The following is a 26,512-nucleotide window of genomic DNA, read 5'->3' on the forward strand; positions in this document are numbered from 1 at the left end:
GGGCAGTGTGTTATGGATGACAAGGTATCATATCAACTATAAAGAACAAAAAGGCACTCTACAGTGACTGAATCGATACACAAATAATCCACACATCGGAAAGAGAAAAGCTCGTGACGACATTTCAGTGTGTCTTGGACTGAAACGGGGTCATACGCTTTTTTCTCTTTTATTTACAGGTTATTTGTGTATCATGTCGAGCATATGGAGGGTAAGATGTATAGGACCCTTTCCTGTGAGGCGACATTTTTGAGTTTCCACTCACTGGCAAGAATCAAAGCCACAGAAAGTGTTAGCAACAGGAGAGGGGTCACTTAACTTCATGGGGATACCTCAGGAGGAGGAGGAGTAGGGGTTATAGCCATCATAAGGTCAGTAGTATAAGGTTGATCAGGTCTCATTCTTTTGCTACATTGTGCTCTTATCTTGCTAAGTGCTACAATGTGTCATATGAAGGTTGTTCTTAACTACAAACATAGGTTAAAAGTATGTGAGCACACATGCTACAATTTACTAAGAGACTAGCTATGGGAAAAAAGTTTTAGCCCTATTTTCTTCCCATTTGACCTAAAGAAGTCAAAAGTTGGAAAAATTTATGTAGATGAACAGCCCCACTTGATTCTGGCAAAGGTAGTGACAAGATGTTCTCTTAATAACATGTATTTGTTGTACAGTATTGTACCTGCACTCTGAAGGAGGGGTGTTAATGTTGCAGTTTAAAAACTGTAGTGTAAAGCACCCTTCTGGCAAGACAGTGATGGAGTGAATGATGGTGAACGTTTTTCTTTTTCGGGCCACCCTGCCTTGGTGGGAATCGGCCAGTGTGATAATAAAAATAATAAAAAAATATTGTCACTTTTAGTTTATAAATTTCTGAAAAATGTAAATGGGTATGTATTGAGGATTTGACCCTTTACAGAGAGTGAAGGGCGTGACCTTGGTGCTGTTATATCAAGCTTAGTGCAGTTACTTCTGGATCCTCATGTGCGCACTATACGAGGTTTTCACTGCCTTGTCCAGAAAGAATGGGTGGCTTTGGGTCATCCTTTCTCCACCCGCCTTGGTCATACCAGGAATCAAATAGAAGAACAGGTTAGTTATTTTTATTTGTCACCTATTTGTAGTTACTGGAGCAGAGCCTTGCTCATGGTGCCCCAGCTTTTAATTAATGATAAATATTTTTTTCTTTCTTTTTGGGTTAAAAAAAAAGAAATTGTTTGGAGAGTCAGTTGAACTGTGATGTCTATGCACTTCTGGCAAGACAGCTAGTGAATGTATGTTGTTGAAAGTATTTACATTTTTTTGGGGGGGCACCCCACCATTTCTTTGAGGAATAGAGCAAATATGAAAATTAGACATATGCAACATCTGGGTAAACATACCCAGATGTTGCATATGTGTCTAATTTTCATCTTCTAGATAATATATACCATTCATGAACAGAGCAAATATGGTAATTTTTTTTATAGTTTCCAGTTGTGGCACATACTGTTCTACCTTTTGGAATTCATTTTAGCTATCTGCCATTATATTTGTGAAGGAATTCTTTCTATTGTGTAATCTGCACTACTTATTTCCATATCAAACTATAATGCCCTCTTGTTTTCTTTGTTACTGGTTTCAAATTTGTTTTTCTTATACCCTTATTAAGTAGAATTTTATGTGACCGTCATCTTGTGTCCACAATTTCACTGGGGTCAACATAGTTCTTGAAATTACTAGAGATATTGTAGATCTTGCAAGATAAAATTGGGTAGAAGACATTGACAAAGATGTTGAGGAGTTATTGGATGATAATCAAGATCTTTAAAATAGGCAGTAAATGAAACTGCACTGGACCCATGGACAAGGGACCTACTACTGAAGTTATGTATCCATCAACAGATAACCTGCTACCAGCTCTATGGACCCTTCAGTATGTACACAAGATCTGATTCTGTTGCAGTGGACCTGTGGCCACAAGAACTGCTTGCTACCCTATATATGTTTAGACTTTTTTCTTTCATTGGAATTAGAAAATTATTATTATTATAATCAGAATTTAGCACTAAACCACCGGAGTCATACAGCACTGTGGAAGGAGAAAAAATGTGAGCTTTGTTCACACACAGATAGGTCAGAATTGAGAGCAGGATTGATGAATGGCTTATAAGGTGTACTTGATTTTACAAGATTGAAGCTAAAAATGAAGTAGTGTGAAGTTTGTGGGAGTGAGGAAGTTCCTGGGGACGTTTGGAGTTGTTGAATGCATTCCAAAGGAAATTATTGTGAAGATTTTAAGCAGTTGTAAAGTAATGCAAGATTGCAGTTCATTTTTACATAACCAGTGATAATTTTCATATTTGAATATTTTCTGATTAGTGTCAGCTACCTTATTGTCAGACATATTTTAATTTGCTTATCTGTGGCCATATATGCATTTTATAGGTTCAAGTAACTTAGCCCAGCCCAGCTTAAAATAAGCAAATAGCATTTGTAGGTTTAGAGGAAGTGTTAAACATTTGGTGTTGGGCACCTCACAAGAAAATTAATGTATATTACGACAGAGATGCATGGCACAAGAGATGGGTAGATCGAGAGATTGGGCTGTAACATACTAGATAATAATTTTTTTAATGCATTGGACACTTCCTACTGAGGCAGGGTGACCTGGAAAAGAAGAAACCCTTTCATCATCACTCCATCACTTGCCAGAGGCGTGTCAATATCGCAGTTCAAAAACTGCAATGTATCTCCACTCTTTCAGAGTGCAGGGGCTGTAAATATCAGAGAAAATATTGGCTAGGGTATGATTTTGAGAAATGTAGACATTTTGTGGGAAAGAATGGGAAAGCAAATTGAAGTATAGAATCCAATTGGGTTATTATTGGGATATTAGCAGTTTGGAGGGATATGTTGTGTATCTATACGTATATGCTTCTAAACTGTTGTGTTCTGAGCACCTCTGCAAAAACAGTGATTATGTGTGAGTGAGGTGAAAGTGTTGAATGATGATGAAAGTATTTTCTTTTTGGGGATTTTCTTTCTTTTTTTGGGTCACCCTGCCTCGGTGGGAGATGGCCGACTTGTTAAAAAAAAAATCCAATTGATGAATAAATTTAGTGCTGTGCTAATGATTTGCCATTTCAGTGCAAAAGCAGCTTTATTATATGAGTTAGTTATGAAATATTTTGCTCTGCAAGCAAGATGAGGACACTGTACAAGCTTTGTGTTTAATCACTTCTTGTGAGTATAATAATAATGTGAAGGAGATGAGTAGCTGCTCTGGAAGGTCCACAGGATTTCTGTGAGGAGAGCAGTATTGATAATAAAAATTTTCATGGGTAAATAATTTTGTTAGCAATGCAAGTTAAGAAAACAAGACTATACAAGTTAGGTCATTAGCACTTTGTACAAGTGAAAATCAGTCATGACGATGTAATAACACAGTGACTTGTAATTAGAGAAGCAAACTATAGATGAGTGTAGGGACTCCCATAATGTGGATTCTTTGGAAGGTACTTAAACTTGCAAATACTGTATAGTATAGATCACACATAATGATATACAGTGGACCCCCGGTTAACGATATTTTTTCACTCCAGAAGTATGTTCAGGTGCCAGTACTGACCGAATTTGTTCCCATAAGAAATATTGTGAAGTAGATTAGTCCATTTCAGACCCCCAAACATACACATACAAACGCACTTACATAAATACACTTACATAATTGGTCACATTCGGAGGTAATCGTTATGCGGGGGTCCACTGTATTTAATCTACTTACATATATATTTACTGTGTACAGGAAGGCCATGCTCATATAGCAGGTTAGGTTCTGGGCTACTGTTGTAAAGCGAAAGTCACTGTAAAGTGAAACATAACTCTTTTTTCACTTTGCAATGCATATAAAAGTTTGATAACATGTTTACACTATCATATATTAAGTGAGGAATAGAGCAAAGCCTAAAACATGCATATACAGTACACACATTACTTACCTTAAAATATTTTTGTCCTTTGCTTATAGTGAGTAGTGAATATATTTCTTGCAGCAAGTCTGAATAAATGAAGAATGGGTATAATTGAAAACTGCCGCATTAGTGAAATGCCGTAAAGCGGGGCCTGCCTTTACTCGTTGATTCAGTCTTATTTGTATACAATTAATGCCCTTAAACTGACACATGTAATGCTAAATAATAACCCAGGGACTTTCTACATATATTATCATGTGTCACCTTCTTCTTTTATCAACAAACTGGCTGTATCCCACCAAGGCAGGGTGGCCCATAAGGAGAAACAAAAGTTTGTCCTTTTAAATTTAGTAATATATATACAGGAGAAGGGATTACTAGCCCCTTGCTCCTGGCATTTTAATTGCCTCTTAAAATGTGCATGGCTCACGGAGGAAGAATTCTGTTCCACTTCCCCATGGAGATAAGAGGAAATAAACAAGAACAAGAACTAGTAAGAAAATAGAAGAAAACCCAGAGGGGCATGTGTATATATGCTTGTCTATGCATGTGCAGTGTTACCTAAGTTTAAGTAGAAGTAGCAAGACATACCTGAAATCTTGCATGTTTGTGAGACAGAAAAAAGACACCAGCAATCCTACCATCACGTAAAACAATTACAGGCTTCTGTTTCACATTCACTTGGCAGGACGGTAGTACCTTCCTGGGCAGTTGCTGTCTACCAACCTACTACCACAGGACGGTAGTACCTTCCTGGGCAGTTGCTGTCTACCAACCTACTACCACAGGACGGTAGTACCTTCCTGGGCAGTTGCTGTCTACCAACCTACTACCACAGGATGGTAGTACCTTCCTGGGTGGTTGTTGTCTACCAACCTACTACCACAGGACGGTAGTACCTTCCTGGGCAGTTGCTGTCTACCAACCTACTACCACAGGACGGTAGTACCTCCCTGGGCAGTTGTTGTCTACCAACCTACTACCACAGGGCGGTAGTACCTTCCTGGGCAGTTGCTGTCTACCAACCTACTACCTAGGACGTGTCACCTATTTCTGTATAAACTTTGTATCATGTTGAAAAAAACTATTAATTTGAAAATGATCTATGAGTAGGAATGCTGTAATTCAGAAGGTTACTGGAATTGTAATTGCTACAAACTTCTGGCCAGACAGCAAGGGAATGAGTGATGGTGAATGTGTTTCCTTCTTTGGGTTACCTTTTGCTGGTGGGAAATAGCTAGTGTGGTAAAAACTGTATGGCTATATTAAATTTTTGTTCATGCATAATTTCTGTTCTTTAATTTTATTTTTGATCATCTAGCAGATGTGTGTGTGTGTATTCGATCAGAGTGAATGGAGATGAGGGGTATTTATGGCTGAACGTGCTGTTAGAGTGAGCAAGATAACACTTATGAAAGGATTTAAGGAAACCAGTTAGCTGGACTTGAGCCCTGGAGGTGGGAAGTACAGCACTTGCACTCTGAAGGTTTATGTTATGGTTGGGAGGGTGATTTGAAGTGTGATATCTGTATATTTCTGGCAAGATAGCAAGGGAATTATTATTATCAAAACTAAGTGCTAAACCCACAAGGAGCAGGGGCATAAGTGATGGTGAATGTTGTTTTCCTTTCTGGGTCACCCTACCCTAGTGGGAGATAGCAAAATGTGTTGAAAGAAATAATTATACCTATTTTTTCTTGCATAATTACAGTACTGTTCTTTTTCATTCTTGCATAATTACAGTACTGTTCTTTTTCATTCTTGCATAATTACAGTACTGTTCTTTTTCATTCTTGCATAATTACTGTATTTCTCTTTTACATTCTTGCACTATTACAGTACTGCTCCTTTTGATTCTTGCATAATTACATTATTTCTCTTTTACATTCTTGCACTGTTACAGTACTGCTCTTTTTCATTCTTGCATAATTACAGTACTACTCTCTTTTCCTTCTTGCATAATTGCAGTACCACTCTTCATTCTTGTATAATTAATGCCTTTTATTTTCAGTAATACTGCATGTTTAAGTTGTTGATTTATATATGAGAAAATAAAATTGCTGATTAATGATTTTTTTTTTTTTTTTTTTTTTTTGACAGAGTCCATTGTGGTTGTTATTTCTGGATTGTGTGTACCAAGTGAGCCTGCAGCACCATGCTTCCCTGGAGTTTACATCGGAGTATCTTGTGGCTCTCTGGCATGCCGCTTTTTGCTCACTCCACTCCAGTTTCATGTTCAATTCTATCAGTGCTAAATACACTGCCACTGCTGTAAGTTGATCAGGTTAATTTGCTTGCAGAAGTAACCAGCATTTTGGAAACTTTGAACAACTTGTGATTCATCCTGGACCATTGCTTGATAATTGTCCAGGATGGACTGAAAAATTTTCTGTAGTTTAGATTCTTTGCGAATTGTTCCTACCATAGTATTTTTTTTTTTTTTTTTGTACGGAGATAGCTCTGAAGGGGTTGGTACTATTATTCATTGTTTCAAAGAGGATAAGTTACTTAGAGATTTACAGAGAGTGTGCATAGTTCCTTTGTATAAAGGAGAGGTTGACAACAGAGTGTAAAAATTATAGGGGAATAAGCCTGTTGAATATACCAGGTAAAGTGTATGATAGAATTAATATTGAAAGAATTAAGGTTTAGACAGGACAGGATTGCAAATGAATAAAGAGGCTATAGGAAGAGTAGGGGGATGTGTAGACCAAATGTTGACATTGAATCATTTAAGTGAGCAATATTTAGATAAAGGTAAGGAGGTTTTTTGTTCCATTCATGGTTTTAGAAAAAGCATATGATAGGGTGGATAGGGAAGCATTGTGGCAGATGTTGCATGTGTATAGAATAAGTGTAGGTTACTGAAAGCAGTTAAGAATTTTTATGAGGATAGTGAGGCTCAGGTTAGGATATGTAGGAGAGAGGGAGATTATTTTCCAGTAAAAGTAAGTCTCTGACAGGGATGCATGATGTCACCATGGTTTAACATACTTATAGATGAGGTTGTAAGAGAATTGAATGCTAGGGTGTTGAGAAGAGGTTTGAGACTAAAACAATGCAGAATCTAATACAAAATAATAGTTGTCACAGTTGTTGTATGCTGATGATACTGCTTATGGAATACAGTGGTACCTCGAGTTACGAACTTAATTCGTTCCAGAAGGCTGTTCAAGTGCTGATACTGAACAAGTTTCTTCCCATAAGGAATAATGTAAATTAGATTAGTCCGTTTCAGAGCCCCTAAAAATACACTTACAAAAGCACTTACAAAAATACACTTACATAATTGTTTGAGTTGGGAGCTGTTCGAAACTCGAGGTACCATTGTATTCTGAAGAGAAGTTGTAAAGGCTTGTGGACGAATTTGGAAGGGTGTGTAAAAGAAGGAAATTAAAAGTGAACATAGAAAGAGCAAGATAATGAGGATAAATGATTTAGGTAATGGAAGATTAGATATCAACTTGGAAGAGGGAACATGGAGGAAGTGAATGTGTTCGGATATTTGGGAGTGGACTTGTTGGTGCATGGGTATATGAAAGACAAGGTAAACCATAGAATTGATGAGGGGAAAAAGGTAGGTGCATTGAGGCATCTATGGAGACAACATTATCCATGGAGGTAAAAATGGAATTGTATCAGTTATTGGTACTAACACTTATATGGGTGTGAAGCATGAGTTGTGAACATTGCAGTGTGGAAGCTGGAGGCAGTGAAGATGTCATGTCTGAGGGCAGTGTGTAGTGTAAATATTATGCAGAGAATTTGTAGCTTGGAGATAAGGAGGTGCAGGGTTACTAAATATAATATTCAAAGGGCTGAGGAGGGCTTGTTGAGGTGGTTTGAATATTGAGGGGATGGAGTGCAATAGGATGACTTGGAGAGTGTATAAATGTGTAGTGAAGGGAAGACAAGGTAGAGTTTGCCCTAGGGAAGGTTGGAGGGAGGGGGTAAAAGAGGTTTTGTGTGCTAGGGGCTTGGACATCCAGTGGGTGTATGTGAGCATGTTAGATAGTAGTGAGTGGGGGCAAGTGATTTTTATGACTATGTGCTGTTGGAGTGTGAGGAAGGTAATATTTTGTGAGAGGATTCAGGCAAACCAGTTAGCTCGACTTGAGTCCTAGAAGTGGGAAGTACAGTGCCTGCACTCTGCACGAGGGTGATGATATTTGCAGTTTGGAGGAGGGGGGGGCACCTGAATTGCAGTATTGGCATGCCTCTGGCAAGACAGTGATAAAGTGAATGATAGTGAAAGTTTTCTTTTTCGGGTCATCCTGCCTTGGTGGGAGATGGCTGGTGCGTTAAAATAAATGTATGTAAATTTCAAAATAATAAATGTCCCTTGATAGTGAGTTTTTCATGCATGACTCTTCCAGGAGCAGATACACAGAAGCTGTTAGTATACAATATCACACCATCACACAGGAAAACCAGGACTAAATAGAGCCTGTCTATAGTTTAATTTCTGTTGCATAAATAGTCCCTAATCTCTGTTGTCCAGTTGATTGTTGCTCAACCCCTTTTGCCACTTCCTTGCATCTACACTTCTCACCATCCTCACTTTGTTATCCTCACCTCCCTATCTTCCTTACTCCTCCACCATTCTCAGCTCCCATCACCTTTGCATGGATGAAGAGGAGTTTACAGCCATTATTTTGAAATGAAACTATTAGGTACTGTATTCCACTCTTCATATAATATGGCTTGTTCTCGGTTAGTGCAAATAATGAATCCCAATACAGTGGTCGTATATGAATTTTTTCACATAATTTGAAGAGTTTAGGGGGAACTAGCATTAATTTTGCACTGAGACCTGGCTATACAGTTTAATGAAAGCCTGTCATATTATTTTAATTTACAGGTGTTGCAACGAGAAAATCCGCATCAGCCTATTTATCTACGTCCCGTTTGGTCTTGGTGGGCAGAGAGTCAGAGTCTTTTAGTAAGTGAACAAAATGGAACATCAGAAAACTGTTTGGGGAAAAAACATTCCCGAGAAGCTTTCCTTAATGTGCATTACATTCAAAGTTTACTCGAGTCTTTATCAGCGACTGGTGCCCTTAGGAGGATCAGAGATCCACTCTCTAGTGCATATCACACTTGGCATCGAATTAAATTCCTATTTGAAAGTTCAGGAACTCTGCCATTTGATTCCAGCTGTCCAGTTGCTTCATTGCAGTTGGACACTCCTTTGAGGATAGACGTGTCCTTAAGCAGTCTCAAGCCCTGGAAAGACTGCTTCTGTGCTTGGCTCACAGAACCAGCGACTTTAACGTTGAATGAATCAGAATCACTATTAAAACGCTCCCCTCCTAATTCTCAACATTGGAAACATCTTTACCAAATATACAACACTCTTAAGGGTCACCTGTCAGACAGCTTAACCAATGGTACACTTAAATAAACACGTAGTGAAAGTGGTAGGGTGTTATTGTGTGACAAACCATTTATCCTGTGAAAAAAAGGCTTTAATTCTAATTGGTACATTAAGTCATTGATTTTGTTATTAAAAATGTACAACTTTATGAAAGAGTATAATATTTTTTTTATTGTTGTTGATGAAAGTCATGGTTGCTCAGAGATTACTAAAATTCATAGCTACACTTGACAGATATAAACAGTGAGTTATTCCTCTCTGTGGCAGAGAAGTGTATTTTTTGTATGTAAATGTAGGATATTTTATACTGGTAATAATGGTAGAATTACCGTCAAAAATGTTGGGTAAATGGACACGGGTGCAACTAATGCGACAATTTATTGTGGCAATGTTTTTGTTCTCCAGGAGCAAATTATTATTGTAATTAGATAAAGTGCTAAACCGACAAGGGTTCCAGGAGCAAAACATTGCCACAATAACGCTACGGGAGACATTTTTTTTTTTTTTTTTTTCCAACAAACCAGCCGTATCCCACTGAGGCAGGGTTGCCCAAAAAGAAAAACAAAAGTTTCTCTTTTCAAATTTAGTAATTTATACAGGAGAAGGGGTTACTAGCCCCTTGCTCCCGGCATTTTAGTCACCTCTTACAACACGCATGGCTTACGGAGGAAGAATTCTCTTCCACCTCCCCATGGAGATAAGAGGAAATAAACAAGAACAAGAACTAGAAAGAAAATAGCAGAAAACCCAGAGGGGTGTGTATATATATGCTTGTACATGTATGTGTAGTGTGACCTAAGTGCAAGTAGAAGTAGCAAGACGTACCTGAAATCTTTCATGTTTATGAGACAGAAAAGAGGACACCAGCACTCCTACCATCATGTAAAACAATTACAGGCTTTCATTTTACACTCGCTTGGCAGGACAGTAGTACCTCCCTGGGCGGTTGCTGTCTACCAATCTACTACCTAGAGAGACGTTATTATTTTTTATTAACACATCAGCTGTTTCCCACCAAGGCAGGGTGACCCAAAAAAGAAACACTTTCATCAGTATTCACTCCGGAAACATTGCCATAAGAAATTGTAGCATTCATTGTATCTGTGTCCATTTACTGAATATTTTATACTGTATGTGCTTCATAGATAGCTTGAACAAATTCCTTTGCAGTCACATTTCAAGGAGTAGATTTGTTGTTCAAACTTATTTATGGGATTTGATTTTGGTGTTTGGTAATATGATCTCAGTTTTCAAATATTTAGGTATAAGCATTTAGAGACTGCATTATTATGGAGACAATAATTATATCCCTCTGATTGTTATTGTTATCTAATTTGCAGTCACAAATGTGTAGTCACTTCTAAGTTCCTCTCTTTGTTTGGAATTAAGTTTATGTGGGTTTAACTGTATAGACCCCAAGTATATATTTTACAGTTATATTTGCCCCCCTTTTTCAGATGTGTAATCTGCATAGACTACATAGTTCTTACTGTATTTGGAATTCAATTTTTGAAGTCATAGTTATTTCTTTGCATAATGTGAAGAGGTTTCATCCGTAACCATGGCTACCGTGATCTTCCAGGCTTCGAAAATTACGAATTTTGCTTTCTCTCAAAAATGGGTGAAATAGTAGTACAGAACAAGATTTGCTTTACACAAATAACCTGTACATAAAAGAGAGAAGCTTACGACGACGTTTCGGTCCGACTTGGACCGAAACGTCGCCGTAAGCTTCTCTCTTTTATGTGCGGGTTATTTGTGTATCGTTCCAGTCACGGTATTGTGCCTTTCTTTGTTATTTCAAGATTTGCTTATTATTTTTTTTTCCAAGCACATGTACCTATTAATAACCCTGTGAAATAAATGTAACTAAAATTTGCATATTAATACTGTCATAGTTGGAGGTGTTCTGTACCATGAACCATATATTAAGTCTTCCTATTTTCTTGTTAAAATTTTAAAAACTTTACATGCTAATGGTCAGTAATAATGTCAGATTTTTTATTGTGATTTATATATCGTTTAATCTTACTGACAGTGGTGTAAATTATTTTAGTTAATTGATCATAGTGTTAACTTAATTTTGTGCATTGGTAAATATGTTGATAATTGGCTTAAGTTTCATAGTAAGTATGAAATGAGTTGGATGTATAGACTTTAAAATATTTTTAAACTAAAATATATTTCTGATGTAGTTCAAAAATGTTTTTATGGAAAACAACATAATTTTTAAAGGATAAAGTCATACAGTGGCCAGAACAATTGACCAAAAACCCACACTTATGAGAGGCTCCTCATGATGGTATTTTAGGCCATCCTGGTTCATCGTGACTTTACGGTGGTACAGGATGGACCAAAATGTCCCCTAATTTTCCCTCTCCTAAGTCCTAACTTTGTTGAATATAATTTATTAATTTGATAATGATTCTTAAGTTAAATGATAAGAATATTAACTAATACTCTAGAAAAGAAAAAGTTTTATCTGCTCATAAAAAATAGTTGTTTTGAATACAATTGTTAAAAGATCTACACTGTAAAACTATTGTTTGTGCATTATTAGCTATCCATCTTTACCTGTTGTTAGTTATTGCAATCATATTTTTTACTTTTTTACTAGCAAGTTTAATGATAACGAAGCTATATTTGATAGCTGCATTTCATTTATAGCAGTAATTTTAATTATACTCTAAACATCTGAGGATTGAGTTTAATCAGAGGATGTACATATAGGCATACCTCAGTGTACACTGCCCACTCACCCGATACACTGAACTCATGGGGATATAATCTGACCAATACCACCTTTAAATTTGTTATTCGGCCCCACTGATAATTTCTTAATAATGAACAAAGGAAACCGAGTAGGGATTGTTTGGGTGTAAGCAGTCTCCTCTCGCAAATGTCTCCACCTTCTTGAATATTTGTGCTTGCTGGAGCTGTCATTGAGCAGAAATAATTAAAGTGGGTGACTACACAGCATCAAGTGTTGTATTGTGTTCATGAAATACTGAAAATGCACCTTTTGCCCTTCATGGGGAATTTCTTGTCACTGGTGAGGTACTCTTAATCTGGCAAATTGGAATTACAGGAGGACCCCTCTTATACAGCAGGTTAGGTTCCAGGCAGCTGCTGCTGTAAAGTGAAACATAACCTTTTTTTCCTTTTAAAGCATATAAAAGCCTGATATATTTACAGTATCATATATTAAATGAGCAATAGAGCTAGGCCTAAAAAATTCATATACAGTACACACATTTAAAATATTTTCATTCTTAGCTTATAGTGAGTGGTGAATATATTTATTGTACAAAGTCTGAATAAATGAAAAATGGGTATTCTGAAACCCCATAAGGCAAAGTGCTGTAAAGCGGAGCTCTCCTGTACCCTTCTTTTGTATTAAATCTTAATACCTCCCATTTCCTAGGTGCAGTGTGACTCCTGAGTTTACCGCTTCCCACAAATATAATTATAATAACTTAGTACTGTTCATCAGAGCTGTTCTTCTAGGTTAAGTGCTAGTATGATTATATTTTTGTTCACCAGAGCCCTGTATCACACATTTCCCTCTCATCTCCTGCTAAGATGTACAGCATTCTGTTTTGATGGAAGTAATTGGAGAAGCTGATATGCACAGCAGCTAGCTTAGTGTGGCTGGTGTACAATGGGCTCCAACTTATGATGTTAATGCTTTCTAGAAAATTCATTGGAAATTGACTGTTTGGTTCTCGTAACTTATTTTTCCACAAAAACAAATGTTACAATTGAAGATGCGTTCCAGGGCCGTATTATTGATTAACTAATATCAGTTAATTTTTTCCAAATTTTTTTATCAGTTATTTTACATTCAGTACTGCTCCTTTTCACTTGTAAATCGTAATAGTATTAAGCATTGTTTAATTAATTAAACAGAATCGAGCTACAATACGGCATACTGTATGGTGAAGTACAGATGTGTAGAGGTGGGCCACAGCTGGACTACCTCCCTCTCATTCTCAATCTCCTATTCACTTCCTCTCTTTTGCATTATATCTCTCACATATACTCTCCATATCCTCACTGCTATGGCTGAGTGCTTTGGGAGGAATGGGGTTGATGTGTATGTGGGCAGGCAGCAACTGGGCTGCCTCCCTCTTTCTCACTTTTACCCTCTCTCTAACTTAGCTCTTTACATATGCTTCTCTCTCCCTCATTGTTATGGTGAGGGTCAATGTACCTGAACATGTAGTGAGGGCAGTAAAGTGGAACTGCTGCTCTTCCACACATCATTAGCTGAAGTACCAGACAGCTACCACAGAATGTGCAGTAATTTAATTGTCATTCTTATTGCATCTCTTGTCAAAAAAAAATTGAACATACTAAATATTAGTGCATTTGGTAAAGAATCTAACCCCCCTAAAAAAAAAAAAGTTATGAAAATTTTAAATATTAAATCGACAATTTTTTTTTAACCAGTCTACTAAAATGTGTGCTCTCTATATAGTCTTGATTTTGATAGTAATAATAATAACGATTATAATATTAAAATAAATTAATTTGGTAAAATACTGTAAAAGATTATTTAAAATGTTTGAATATTTACAATGATTGTTACTGCAGAAGTGTGTTAATAACTAATTAATTGATTGCAAAGCGCCAGTGTCATAAGTTGGAACACCATAAATCAGGGCTCTACTGAATGTGTATGTTGTATTTTCTTATTGAAGAGACAGTAAAGCCTTGTGCGGCCAAGCAGACTTAAAAAAAAATTGGAAAATGTGTTAAGCTTACACAAAGATAGTTAAAATCTGGCAACATTTTGGTGCAGATCTCATCAGCATGATTTTGTTGTATTTGTGTTCAGCTCTGTATCACCCTAATGGGTTTAGCACTTTTTTTATTATAAAGTATTTGTGCTACATAAGTGCAGACAAAATTTTAGAACATTGAGTGAGGTATGCCTGAATTGAATCATCTTGTGCTTTCAAATCACTGAACATACTGCATTTCTTCAAATACAGCATGGTCAATCAAATCTTGTCAATGAGGATTTAACTCTTAGTTATGATTATAATAATCATAATAATTGTAATGAGGATTTTTTCAAGTGTTATATGAGCAAAATCAGCGGGAAAATTGCTGATAAAACTACAGTCCATATCTCATTTCCTACGATATCAATATTCATACAGCCTCTCCTCACTTAACAACAGAGTTCCGTTCCTAAGACCACATCAGTAAATGAATTCGTCGCTGTGCAAGGAGCATACTATAATGGTAGTGGGTTTGTGTCGACCATCTTTGATATTGTTTTAATGTCACCTTTGCACCATTTATAACATTTCTGGTGTATTTTTAAATGTTTATACAGTAGTTTACTGTATATTGTAATAAACACAATAGAGGAAATCAGCTCTTAATATACATTATTTAGGTGTGCATACTGGTTGGAGAGCCAAGACGTCGGTAAATGAGTATGTCGCTAGGTGAGGAGAGGCTGTACAATTATTATTTTTAAAATATGATAAAGAACTTTATTAAATACAGCCTCTCTTCACTTAGCGACATACTCATTTACCGATGGCTTAGACTTAAGACGGGCTCTTTGACCAATATGCATACCTAAATAATGTATATTAAGAGCTGATTTCCTCTATTCTGTTGATTACAATATACAGTACACTACTGTATCAACATTTAAAAATATACCAGACATGTTATAAATAGTGCAAAGGTGACATTAAAACAAGATCAAAGATGGTTGACACAGACCCACTACCATTATAGTATGCTCCTCACTTAGTGACGAATTCGCTTACCAACGTGGTCTTAGGAACGGAACTCTGTCATTAAGTGAGGAGAAGCTGTATATAAAAAATGTATCTTTAATGAAACTAAGAAAGAGAATTTGAGTTACCGGTAAAGTATGAGCATTGTCTTTCTCTTCATGATGATTAAAGATTTACTTTAAATTAATACTCATCAATTTTTTTTAAATATGTACGTTAGTTTTATAAAAATTGTTCCAGAAATCTGATGTTGTAAACTCTTGTAAATGTGATTGTAACAGTGCATCCAGAATTGAATGGTACATGCAGAATAAAATGATACATCCAGAATTGAATGGTACATGCAGAATAAAATGATACATCCAGAATTGAATGGTACATGCAGAATAAAATGATACATCCAGAATTGAATGGTACTTGCAGAATAAAATGATACATCCAAAATTGAATGGTACATGCAGAATAAAATGATACATCCAGAATTGAATGGTACATGCAGAATAAAATGATACATCCAGAATTGAATAGAACATGCAAAGGCATTCATGGTAAACACTTCAATTTTTGATGCACCTTTTCAATCCTATTTGCAAAAATATCACATTTAGAGAAGCTTTATAAGAGAGCTTACTGTAATTGGTTTTGTATTGTATAATAGTGTACAATGATTACATCTACATATGTCATGAATTAGTGTACACTTCTATGTAAAGGTACTTTTAATTTGTCACAATGTGATTGCTTCTTTTGGGCTGTATAAGAAGTCGATGATGTAGCTCATTGTTAATTTTAATGTATAATTTTGTAGTGTTTGGATAACGGCTACAGAACACAAGAAGCCTACTTACCAAAGAGATTATGAAGATGGTATTGTATATACAGGAGGTCTCCAAGTTTGCACATTTCCACATTTAAAAACTTCCCTAAGTTGCATATCTCTGCATTTAAAAGATTTCCTAAATTGGACATATCCACACTTATAAACACCCCATTGCATACATCCACACTTGCAAACATCCCCAAGTTGAAGACATAAACACTTACATCCTCCAGTTTGCACACATCCACACTTAACCCTTAAACGGTCCAAACGTATATATATATATACGTTTTTTCAACATTTGAATGTAAAAAAATGTACATCATCATTTTTTTTTTTATATTTGAAAATGTGTAAAAAAAAAACATAGATCTACTTTTGGAGCACTACGGATTTGAACATCGATCTATTTGGACCGTTTAAGGGTTAAACATGTAAAATTGCACACAAAACTTGTCTTGCAAACCAGGCGCTTAGGATTCAGTTTCACAGCTACTAAGCCACAGTACAAACATGTAAAAAATAAACATCCTTTATTCTGTCATTTTCTATACAAACATATTTTCAGATGCTCCTCGCTTTACAATGGTTCGACTTAAGATTTTTCAACTTACAATTGTGATAATGATGCACATTCAGTAGTTATCGGACTTTGAATTTTGGTTTTGTATTCATTTATTTACTTTCCAATTTTGGTATTTAGTTAACTGTGCTAATTATTTGTTTATTTACTTATTCAGCGACAGTAGTTATTTATTTATTTATCATATTCGACTTATGATATTTTCAACTTATGATGGGTTCATTGGAATGTGACCCCATCGTAAGTCGAGGGGCACCTATGTATAACTCCCTTCAAGGGACCTTGATACCAGTGCAGAGCTTTGAATCCAGAGAATTAGACAATCCTCAACTTCCTTGAATCTAGCCTGATTACCTCCCATTCCCCAGACACTATGTCCACAAAGATGTTAAACAATTCATTTGTAAGTGGGGAATCTCCTGTGTTTGCACCAGCTAGACACTTATACCTAGCTACTTAATTTTTGTGTTGTTAAGGAGGGCATTCATGGCTGTTTATATGTTTTAAATTACTGACCTACGGTATTTCAGTGAAAATTTCATAGGTCTGTCAGTGCTATTTGTTTTTAAATGTAAAATTTCATTCCAGTTGGAATGATAATTTAACATTTTTTTTTTTTTTTTTTTGCACAGTGTTTCCAAATAGAGTTGAGCACCATTATTCCGGCTTGGAGTGTATATTTGTTAATGGTTTCTGGGATCATTGCCCTTATGGTCTGGTCTTGGACCAGGCCTCCTAAATTAAAAAAAAAATCTTGGTAGACTTAAAAAACTATTGAGAGGCATACTGGATAACATGAAATCTGATATAGGATAACCACAAAATTGTAGGAAAACTATGAAAATCTAGAGGGAAAAATTTAATCAAAACATTACATATCAAATAAAAAATGGTACTCGTTAATGAGTGTAGTTCTTATCCTCTTGTAAAATTTAGGTATAGCATGTAAACGTGTAATACTAAGGTCACAGGCAAATTATCATCATTAAATACGGAAATTATTGGTAAGCATTATTTTGATTTTGACAATTTAGCTCCATGCGATCACAACTCGCATTTTCAATATGCAATTTATATTTAGGTTTTCATTTCCAATAGAAGAGCACCCATTTCCATTAGGGGCATGGAAACAGAATTAATTTCAATTGGTGGCACACACTTTTGTCAAGTGCAGCAGCAGGCAGTCCTCAGACCTCCCCAATATGCATTAGGCAATTCTCTTGTCTTATCACTACAAGGATGTGAGGGAGAGTGATGGGATGTAAACATTCCAGCTTCCCACTGGCATATGTAAGATTGGAAAACTTCAGAACACCATTCAGGAATTAACCAAAGAATTCTTTACAACTTTAAATATGACACGAGTGTGCTGCTCAGTCATGGAGCCCACACCTGCTCAAGCACATGCAGTAACTTTAGAAAATCCAAATGTTTTCAACCAGATAAGTACAGAAATGCAACACGAGTAAAATTTGAAGGAACTGAACCTAATGTCCTTGGCAGTATGAAAGGCAAGAGGAGACATGATTATAACATGCAAAATCTTGAGAGGAATTGATAGAGTAGATAAGGCTAGACTTTTTGAACAGGAACCTGCTTTAGGGGGCACGTGTTAGCTAAAGATACGGATGAGAAATGGGGATTCTTTTTTTTTGCAAACACCAGCTGTCTTCCACCAAGGAAGGGTGATAGGGGTATAATTATATTTAGAAGGAAGCGTTTTACCCATCGGGTTCATACAGCACTTGAGGGAATGGGATACAATCAAGTTTGATCTAAGGACAGGGAGGTATAGGGATATAAGGAAGTATTTCATTAGTCTCAAGGCGGTTGAAAAATGGAATGACACAGATGAGGTAGTGGAGGCAAACTCAATACACAGCTTCAAGAGTAGATGTGATAAGGCCCTAGAAGCCAGCAATCAATGTTCACTTAAGTAGTTTAGGAGGCAGGACTAAGAGCCGAGCCTTGGCGAGTACAATTCAGTAAGTACATACGTGCATGTGTGCACATGCATATACACTAACACTCACATTCATTCATACATTCATTCATTCACTCTCACTTGTGTTGGAGCAGAGCAGAACGCAGCCTCTTCCTTAATGATAGTTTTTACTCTAGTTTTAACTAGCCTTTGATACTTGCTTATGACTACTTGTGGTTGCTGATTATTTTTGCAGTATCAGAATCTTTTCTGATTTCATCTAGTGCTTATGAGCTGATATGCAGCAGCACTGTATCTGATAATTGCATTTGAAGTTTGGCCAAAGACCAAATGCATTCAATACATATAATTGCATTTGGTGCTTTGTGATCACATTTGTATTGTTTATATGTCTTTGTGCTCACTGTGAGCTGTTGTGGAATTACTTTTTGTTATTGTACTATAAAATGTATCTATAGGTTGGTACTCTCGTATGACTGAGGTGTCTACTATAGTTTTATGTAGGTTCACGTAAATGTGTCCATTGGTTAGTGCTGTGGTATTAGGGTAGTATCTGTGTGTTTACAGGTGCATATGTATCTGGGGGTCAGTATCCTGGTACAAGATATGTATTTGTTTAATTGAACACAAATGTATCCATAGGCTGGTACTCTGGTTCTGACTAGAATACAAGCAATGATTTATAAGCTGAGCTACTGGCAGTGACAGCCTGTATGATCAGGCAGTAAAGGAAGTTTGGCCTTGTACCTGGTCGAGAGGGTAGAACCCCTTGGGACTGGTCGCAGGTATGAATGAATGCAAGGTTGAACTAGGAGGTTGCATTAAAGGGAAAAGTGCTGTTGTACATGTTTCATTATTCTACTTGTAGTTTCTAGTCCATGCCCATGAACTCTTAACTTAAAAAATTAAAAAAGTTTAGATATGAACCTGCTTTCAGGAAGATGTGTTATATTGAATAAATCTTATTTAAAGTAATATTTATCCAGCATTCTACATACTGTACAAATACAGAGGGGAAGGTTTGTGTATGTGTATATGTGAATGAGTTCACATATACAGGGAAACCGGTAGGCCGGACTTGAGTCCTGGAGATGGGAAGTACAGTGCCTGCACTCTGAAGGAGGGGTGTTAATTTTGCAGTTTAAAAACTGTAGTGTAAAGCACCCTTCTGGCAAGACAGTGATGGAGTGAATGATGGTGAAAGTTTTTCTTTTTCGGGCCACCCTGCCTTGGTGGGAATCGGCCAGTGTGATAATAAAATAATACACTAGTAGTATTTAATAAATTCTGAAGTTGAGAAAAAAAAAATGTGTAGAACTATAACCTATAGTGACAATGTTTGACTCTGTGTACAGCTTTATAAAATTACTCAACACAAACCATCACAAAAGCTGCTCTGTCCGTGTCTTTTCAGTACTTTGAGCAGTACACCTGTATAACCAAATTCTGAAGGTCTTGTGATTGAGAGTCAGTGTCTTTCAGGGATGTATAAAAGCCTCTGTGATGTTTTATACAGCATAATATTTTCAGATAATGTACATAATTATTAAGTTGATTATTTCTTTGATACCTTTGTGGTTTCTCCAGTTTCTTTGTCATTGAATGGAATCATAAAAAAGATTGGACCCCTCATGGCTTTTACAGTGCACATGTGGTATGTTTTTCCTACCATTGTCAGAAGTCTTTTAAAAGCAATTTTTTGCACACACACACACACACACACACACACACACACACACACACACACACACACACACAAAAAAAAAAAAAAAAAGAGAGTTTGTGTGTGAGAGATGGAATCCCACATGTAGACAAAGATCTGCATTTTAGTCATAGTCTGACATCCTCAGATCAAGATTGAAATATACAAATTGAGTAATCTGTCTGTCTGTGTATAGGATTCTTTCTACCATTAATGAGTGTTCACAACACACTGATTCTCCATCATATATAGGTGTATATACTTTCATAGGAAATAAATTACTATAAATTTTCTGACTAGAAATATGAAAAAAAAAAAATAAAAATTAACCTAAAAGAAATACCTGAGCTAGTTTAATATCTTCATTATGTACCCCATACCCATCCCATGAGCAGTAGTCAAAAAATTACAAGAGGCACATATGAGGGCCTAGGGAGTGGGTCTGTCTGTACTTATGCAATCTTCCTCTGAAGATGCATGTGTATAAGTGCATGAAAGTGCTCAGGTATTTCTAGTTAGTTATTTTTTGTAGTATTTTTTCATATACTTTTATATAAGTTGTTTTCTATCCCTGGCATATGTAAAAACTGTATTAACCAAGAGGAAAAAAGCTTGATATTAATTACACTGCTCAGGTTAGGAGTTATTAAACCTGTTTGAAAATAGTATTTTTGATAAGTACAGATTCCCGAGTATCACTTCAGTCTGCCGTCCATTTCTTCTCATGCCTTCTGTTGTGGAAAGTATAGTTTAAATTTTTTTTTGTGCAGCTACATCTTGACTAGATCAGAGGTACTGTATATAATGCTGAGATGGTGAATGTGCAACACCTGGCTGTCTCAAGAGATATTTTGCTCACAAGAGGTTTTTTCAGTATAATAGAGATGTGGGAAAGGAGACCTGTATAGGAACTAGAGAGAGTGGTGAAAAGATGTAGTAATCATGGTTCAAAACTGGGACTTGCTAGTGGGGATGTAATTGAATTGGATGGTCATGAAGCAGTGCTCAAGTTTGACATGTTATAAATTAGTAGTAGAATTGTAGTAGAATTGGTCATGTAAGTGTGGGCAGTACTTGCTAGTACAGGTGTATTATATATTGATGGTCTTGTGTTGACATTGTAAGATTAACTGAACCAGAATTTCAGAGATTGACTCCCCCTCCCCCTCAATTTTTTTTTTACTGTGATGTTGGATGAAATAATAGTTGATGCTAAACATTTAGGTTTCTAGTCTTTCTTCCTTTATGATCATTTTGGTTTAATTCAAATTCATAATGTGTCCATGTGAGATCCTGTGTAATGTATATCATATATTGGTTATGTTCACTCTTCCACATGCATATTTGCATTTGCTGGAAAGTACCCACACTTCCAGAGGTCTCCCTAATGTCAATCATTGTAGCCTACATACAGGCTCAGGTAAACTCAGCACTGGATTGTGTAGGTCGGGTATATTCCTTGATCTAGCTAGTAGTAGTAGATTGATCTTACCCTGGACTACATGAGAAATGTTTTGTCCTACACTGGTAATTTATACACAGATAACCCACACAAATAACCCAGGAGAGAGACGCTTACGACGATGTTTTGGTCCGACTTGGACCACTTAGTGTGACTTTGTAAATGATCCAATTTATAATTATAATCAAAAAGAAGCGCTAAGCCAGTAAATGATCCAAGTCAGACCGAAACATCATCATAAGCTTCCCTCTCTTATATGTGGGTTATTTGTGTATTGTTCCAGTTACGGTATTGTGCCTTTTTGTTATTTACACTGGTTATTGGTGGTATAGTATCCATTGAAGGTGTGCACTGTCCTAGTAGTGCTAGAAAATAAGTTGTCTTCATTCAGTACAGTAACTGATAGTGTCAAAACGTAAATTGGCGAATGTTCGTTTGTATGAAAATTCAAGGTACCGTACACCTTGCAGCAAACCCTAATGGCTCTAAGGAAGAATCCAGTTACTACCCCACTCTTTGCTTGGGTGTCATTTCTGAAATAAAAGTATATGAAGTAACCTTGTTTATGGGCTACTTTGATAAGTTATGATAATTTTATCCTACTTCTGCAGCCCAACGCTGGGCCAGGCTTGTCTGGTATTTACCTGGTCAACCAAGGTGCTGCTGCTGGTAACCCCATGGTCCACATATACATAACAGCTTGGTTGATCTGGCACTTTGTGTATGTATTTATTAAGTTTCCACTAAGATTTCTACCCTTGTTTTGGCAGTGTTTCTGATACTTTGAATACAAGTTACACTTTCCAACACTATCAGTTGCTGCAAGAAGAAAGTACAGTACTTTCTGTTTTAACTACTGGGACAGAATACCATCAACACATACCAAACACTGCTAAACAGCAACATAGGCCAAAACATTTCTCATGATTTAGCCCATGATAAGATGCAAGTCGTTACCATTACTACTACCAGCAAAAATATCACCTTAAATCCACTGTTGTTTACTAATCCCAGGTGTATGGTGCAACAGAGTTTACATTGGGAAGACTTCTAGATCAGAGCTACTCAACTACTATGAGCAAAGGTCCACTTGGACAAGTACCAGTGTATGCAAAGGTCTGGATACATTTTTTTACCCGCAATCATGAAGAGAAACATCTGAGTATAGGGCAGTGTACTCACCATTTTTATTCTAACCGACAGAATAATGTATTAATCCCGCTCTTGTGTACCACCTGATCCTGAATGTGGTAACAGCTGTTATTTAATTAAGCTTTCTCTTGAAGCCCACAGTCCAACTAGAACACTCAGAAGGTCTGGATTTGGACCTCGAGCTGCCAGTTGAGTAGCCCTGTTCTAGATGTTTGGTCACAAGTCAGCGAGCACTAATATGCACGTAAGACACATGTCCAATGCACTTTTGTGGACACATTATGAATTGGAGCAGTTCCAAAATGATCATAAAGGAAGAAAATTTTCTGAAATGTAGACACTCATTATTATTATTATTATTATTATTATTACATCTAACGATGATTATAAACACCACCAGAGTTTCAGATACTGAAACTCTGGCTAAGTTAATGTTAAAATTTCAAGGCATGACAAAGAAATCACACCACAACAAGCATGCCCCCACCCATGCTTATGTAACTGACAACTTTTACTGTTGCCTTGCACCACTAGGTTAGGTTAGGGTAAGGTTCGTCAGGAAACAGGACAAGTGTTTCCTGATGCAGGTCTTAGACGATGACCCACTGTTGGAACTTTTGGTCATCTGACCGAAGCCAAACCATACCACGGGTGGGAATAGAACCCGCAATCAGAGTCATAAAACTCCAGACTGACAGCTTTAAGGGGACTTGAGCTAGAGCTGGTCACAGTGGTGCCTATGTTAACCTTTCTATGGTGTATAAATATACCTAGTTGGATGAATCTTGTAGCCAGCTGGCCCAGTGGCTAGCGTGTCGGTCTGGAGTTTTATGACTCTGATCGCGGGTTCTATCCCCACTCGTGGTATGGTTTGTTTGCAATTCTGTTACGATTTTGCGAGTCATGATGACCGAGGCCTTCCGCTGGCTCACAGGTCCACCCGTCTAAAAATTATGGCCGTAACTAAAACCATTTTTTAATATATTGCGCCACAACCTCTCTGGTTCCTATATATTTCTCATGTCTCTACATATTAGAGGAAGCCCCTGGTGGGTTATATTCATCTTAATATAGTTACCATCTTGTTGGTTGTTCCTCAGAATATTTTGCAACAGTATAAGAAGTTGGTTTTTAGTGTATTGAAATGCAAAAGTGAACCATACATTTGTATCCTCTATCTTCCCAAAATATGTCACACATGAAATTTTTTTGTCTTCTTAATTAAATTGCGTTTTTTTTTAGCAGAATCATTTTTTTTACACCCCATCAAGTCCTGATTGTAAATATATTTATAAAGTTTTCTCTTGTATATATTAGAACCCAAAAAACTAAACTGCTATATTTTTGGCCTCCCTGTCTCCAGATATGCTTCTTAGGATCTGTTTGCTTTACACTGGTGTATAACAATAAGATACCGCTTCGTCCAGGGCACTTGTCCTGTTTGTATGAGGGAGGGAGTGGGGAGGAGGTGTGTGTACTGTCCCAGTACAACCATCACTGCCTCAGTACCATCACTGTCCTGGTACATCCATTACTGTCATGGTACAACTATTAATGTCCCAATACTATCATTATTGTCCAAGTACAACCAGTATTGTTCTGGTACAACTATTACTATCCTGGTACAACTATTACTATCTTAGTAAAAGGATTGCTGTCACAGTACTGCCCCAGTACAACCCGTACTGTCCCAGTACTGCCCTGGTACAACCCATAGGTTTAGTGCTTCCCCCTTGATTATTATATACAACCCATAATGCTCCAGTGCTGCCCCGGTACAACACATACCATCCCAGTACTACCCCGGTACAACCCGTACTATCCCAGTACTGCCCCTATACAACCCGTACCGTCCCAGCACTGCCCCGATACAACCTGTACCGTACCAGTACTACCCCACTACAACTAGTGCTGTCCCAGTACTGCCCTGGTACAACCCGTACTGTCCCAGCACTGCCCCGGTACAACCTGTACCATCCCAATACAACCAGTACCGTACTAGTACTACCTCGGTACAACCAGTGCCGTCCCAGTACTGCACTGGTACAACCAGTGCTATCTCAGTACTGCCCCGGTACAACTAGTACTGTCCCAGTACTGCCTTGGTACAATCAGTGCTGTCCCAGTACAATCAGTACTGTCCCGGTACAACCAGCATTGTCCCAATACAACCAGCACTCTCCCAGTACAACCAGCGCTCTCCCAGTACAACCAACACTCCCAGAACAACCAGCACTCCTGGTACAACCAACATTCTCCCGGTACAACCAGCACTCTCCCGGTACAACCAGCACTCCCCCGGAACAACCAGCACTCCCAGTACAACCAGCATTCTCCTGGTACAACTAGCACTCCTGGTACAACCAGCACTCTCCCGGTACAATCAGCACTCTCCTGTTACAACCAGCACTCTCCCGGTACAATCAGCACTCTCCTGTTACAACCAACACTCTCCCGGTACAACCAGCACTCTCCCGGTACAACTAGTACTCACGGTACAACCAGCACTCTCCCGGTACAACCAGCACTCGGTACAACTAGTACTCTCCCGGTACAACCAACAATCTCCTGGTATAACCCTCACTCACCCGGTACAACCAGCACTTAACCGGTATAACCAGCACTCGATACAACTAGTACTCTCCCGGTACAACCAGCACTCCCAGTACAACCAGCACTCCCGGTACAACCAGCACTCCCTCGGTTCAACCAGCACTTTCCCATACAACCAGCACTACTGGTGTAACCAGCACTTTCCCGTACAACCAGCACTTTCCCAGGACAACCAGCACTCTCTCGGTACAACCAACACACTCCCAGTATAACCAGCACTCCCGGTACAACCAGCACTCTCCCGGTACAACCAGCACTCCCGGTACAACCAGCACTCTCCCGGTACAACCAGCACTCTCCCAGTACAACCAGCACTCTCCCAGTACAATCAGCACACTCCCAGTACAACCAGCACACTCGGTACAACCAACACACTCCCAGTATAACCAGCTCTCGGTACAACCAGCACTCCCAGTACAATCAGCACACTCCCAGTACAACCAGCACTCTCCCAGTACAACCAGCACACTCGGTACAACCAACACACTCCCAGTATAACCAGCTCTCGGTACAACCAGCACTCCCGGTACAACCAGCACTCTCCCAGTACAACCAGCACTCCCGGTACAACCAGCACTCTCCCGGTACAACCAGCACTCTCCCGGTACAACCAGCACTCCCGGTACAATCAGCACACTCCCAGTACAACCAGCACACTCGGTACAACCAACACACTCCCAGTATAACCAGCTCTCGGTACAACCAGCACTCCCGCTACAACCAGCACTCTCCCGGTACAACCAGCACTCCCGGTATAACCAGCACTCTCCCGGTACAACCAGCACTCCCGGTACAACCAGCACTCCTGGTACAACCAGCACTCTCCCAGTACAACCAGCACTCTCCCGGTACAACCAGCACTCTCCCGGTACAACCAGCACTCCCGGTACAACCAGCACTCTCCCAGTATAACCAGCACTCCCGGTACAACCAGCACTCTCCCGGTACAACCAGCACTCCCGGTACAACCAGCACTCTCCCGGTACAACCAGCACTCTCCCAGTACAACCAGCACTCCCAGTACAATCAGCACACTCCCAGTACAACCAGCACACTCGGTACAACCAACACACTCCCAGTATAACCAGCTCTTGGTACAATCAGCACTCCCAGTACAATCAGCACACTCCCAGTACAACC

The 26,512-nt window shown here is 38.1% G+C and overlaps 1 protein-coding gene across 3 annotated transcripts in view; it reads left to right on the plus strand.

Annotated features, from left to right (window-relative positions):
* The window catches only part of LOC128703079 (myotubularin-related protein 10-B), a 41,009-nt gene extending 23,608 nt beyond the window's left edge, over positions 1-17,401 (plus strand). For 2 of the 3 annotated variants that reach the window (XM_070103543.1, XM_070103544.1), the window contains 3 exons: positions 920-1,092; positions 6,054-6,224; positions 8,815-17,401. In XM_070103543.1, the coding sequence (XP_069959644.1) occupies positions 920-1,092; positions 6,054-6,224; positions 8,815-9,357 (887 nt within the window). In that variant the 3' untranslated portion in view covers positions 9,358-17,401. The remainder of the gene's footprint in view (positions 1-919; positions 1,093-6,053; positions 6,225-8,814) is intronic. The other variant, XM_070103545.1, reaches the window with a different exon arrangement.
* The last annotated feature ends 9,111 nt before the right edge of the window (positions 17,402-26,512 follow it).

This window comes from Cherax quadricarinatus, chromosome 86, assembly GCF_038502225.1.
Source record: "Cherax quadricarinatus isolate ZL_2023a chromosome 86, ASM3850222v1, whole genome shotgun sequence".
NCBI classification, from domain to species: Eukaryota; Metazoa; Arthropoda; class Malacostraca; order Decapoda; family Parastacidae; genus Cherax; species Cherax quadricarinatus.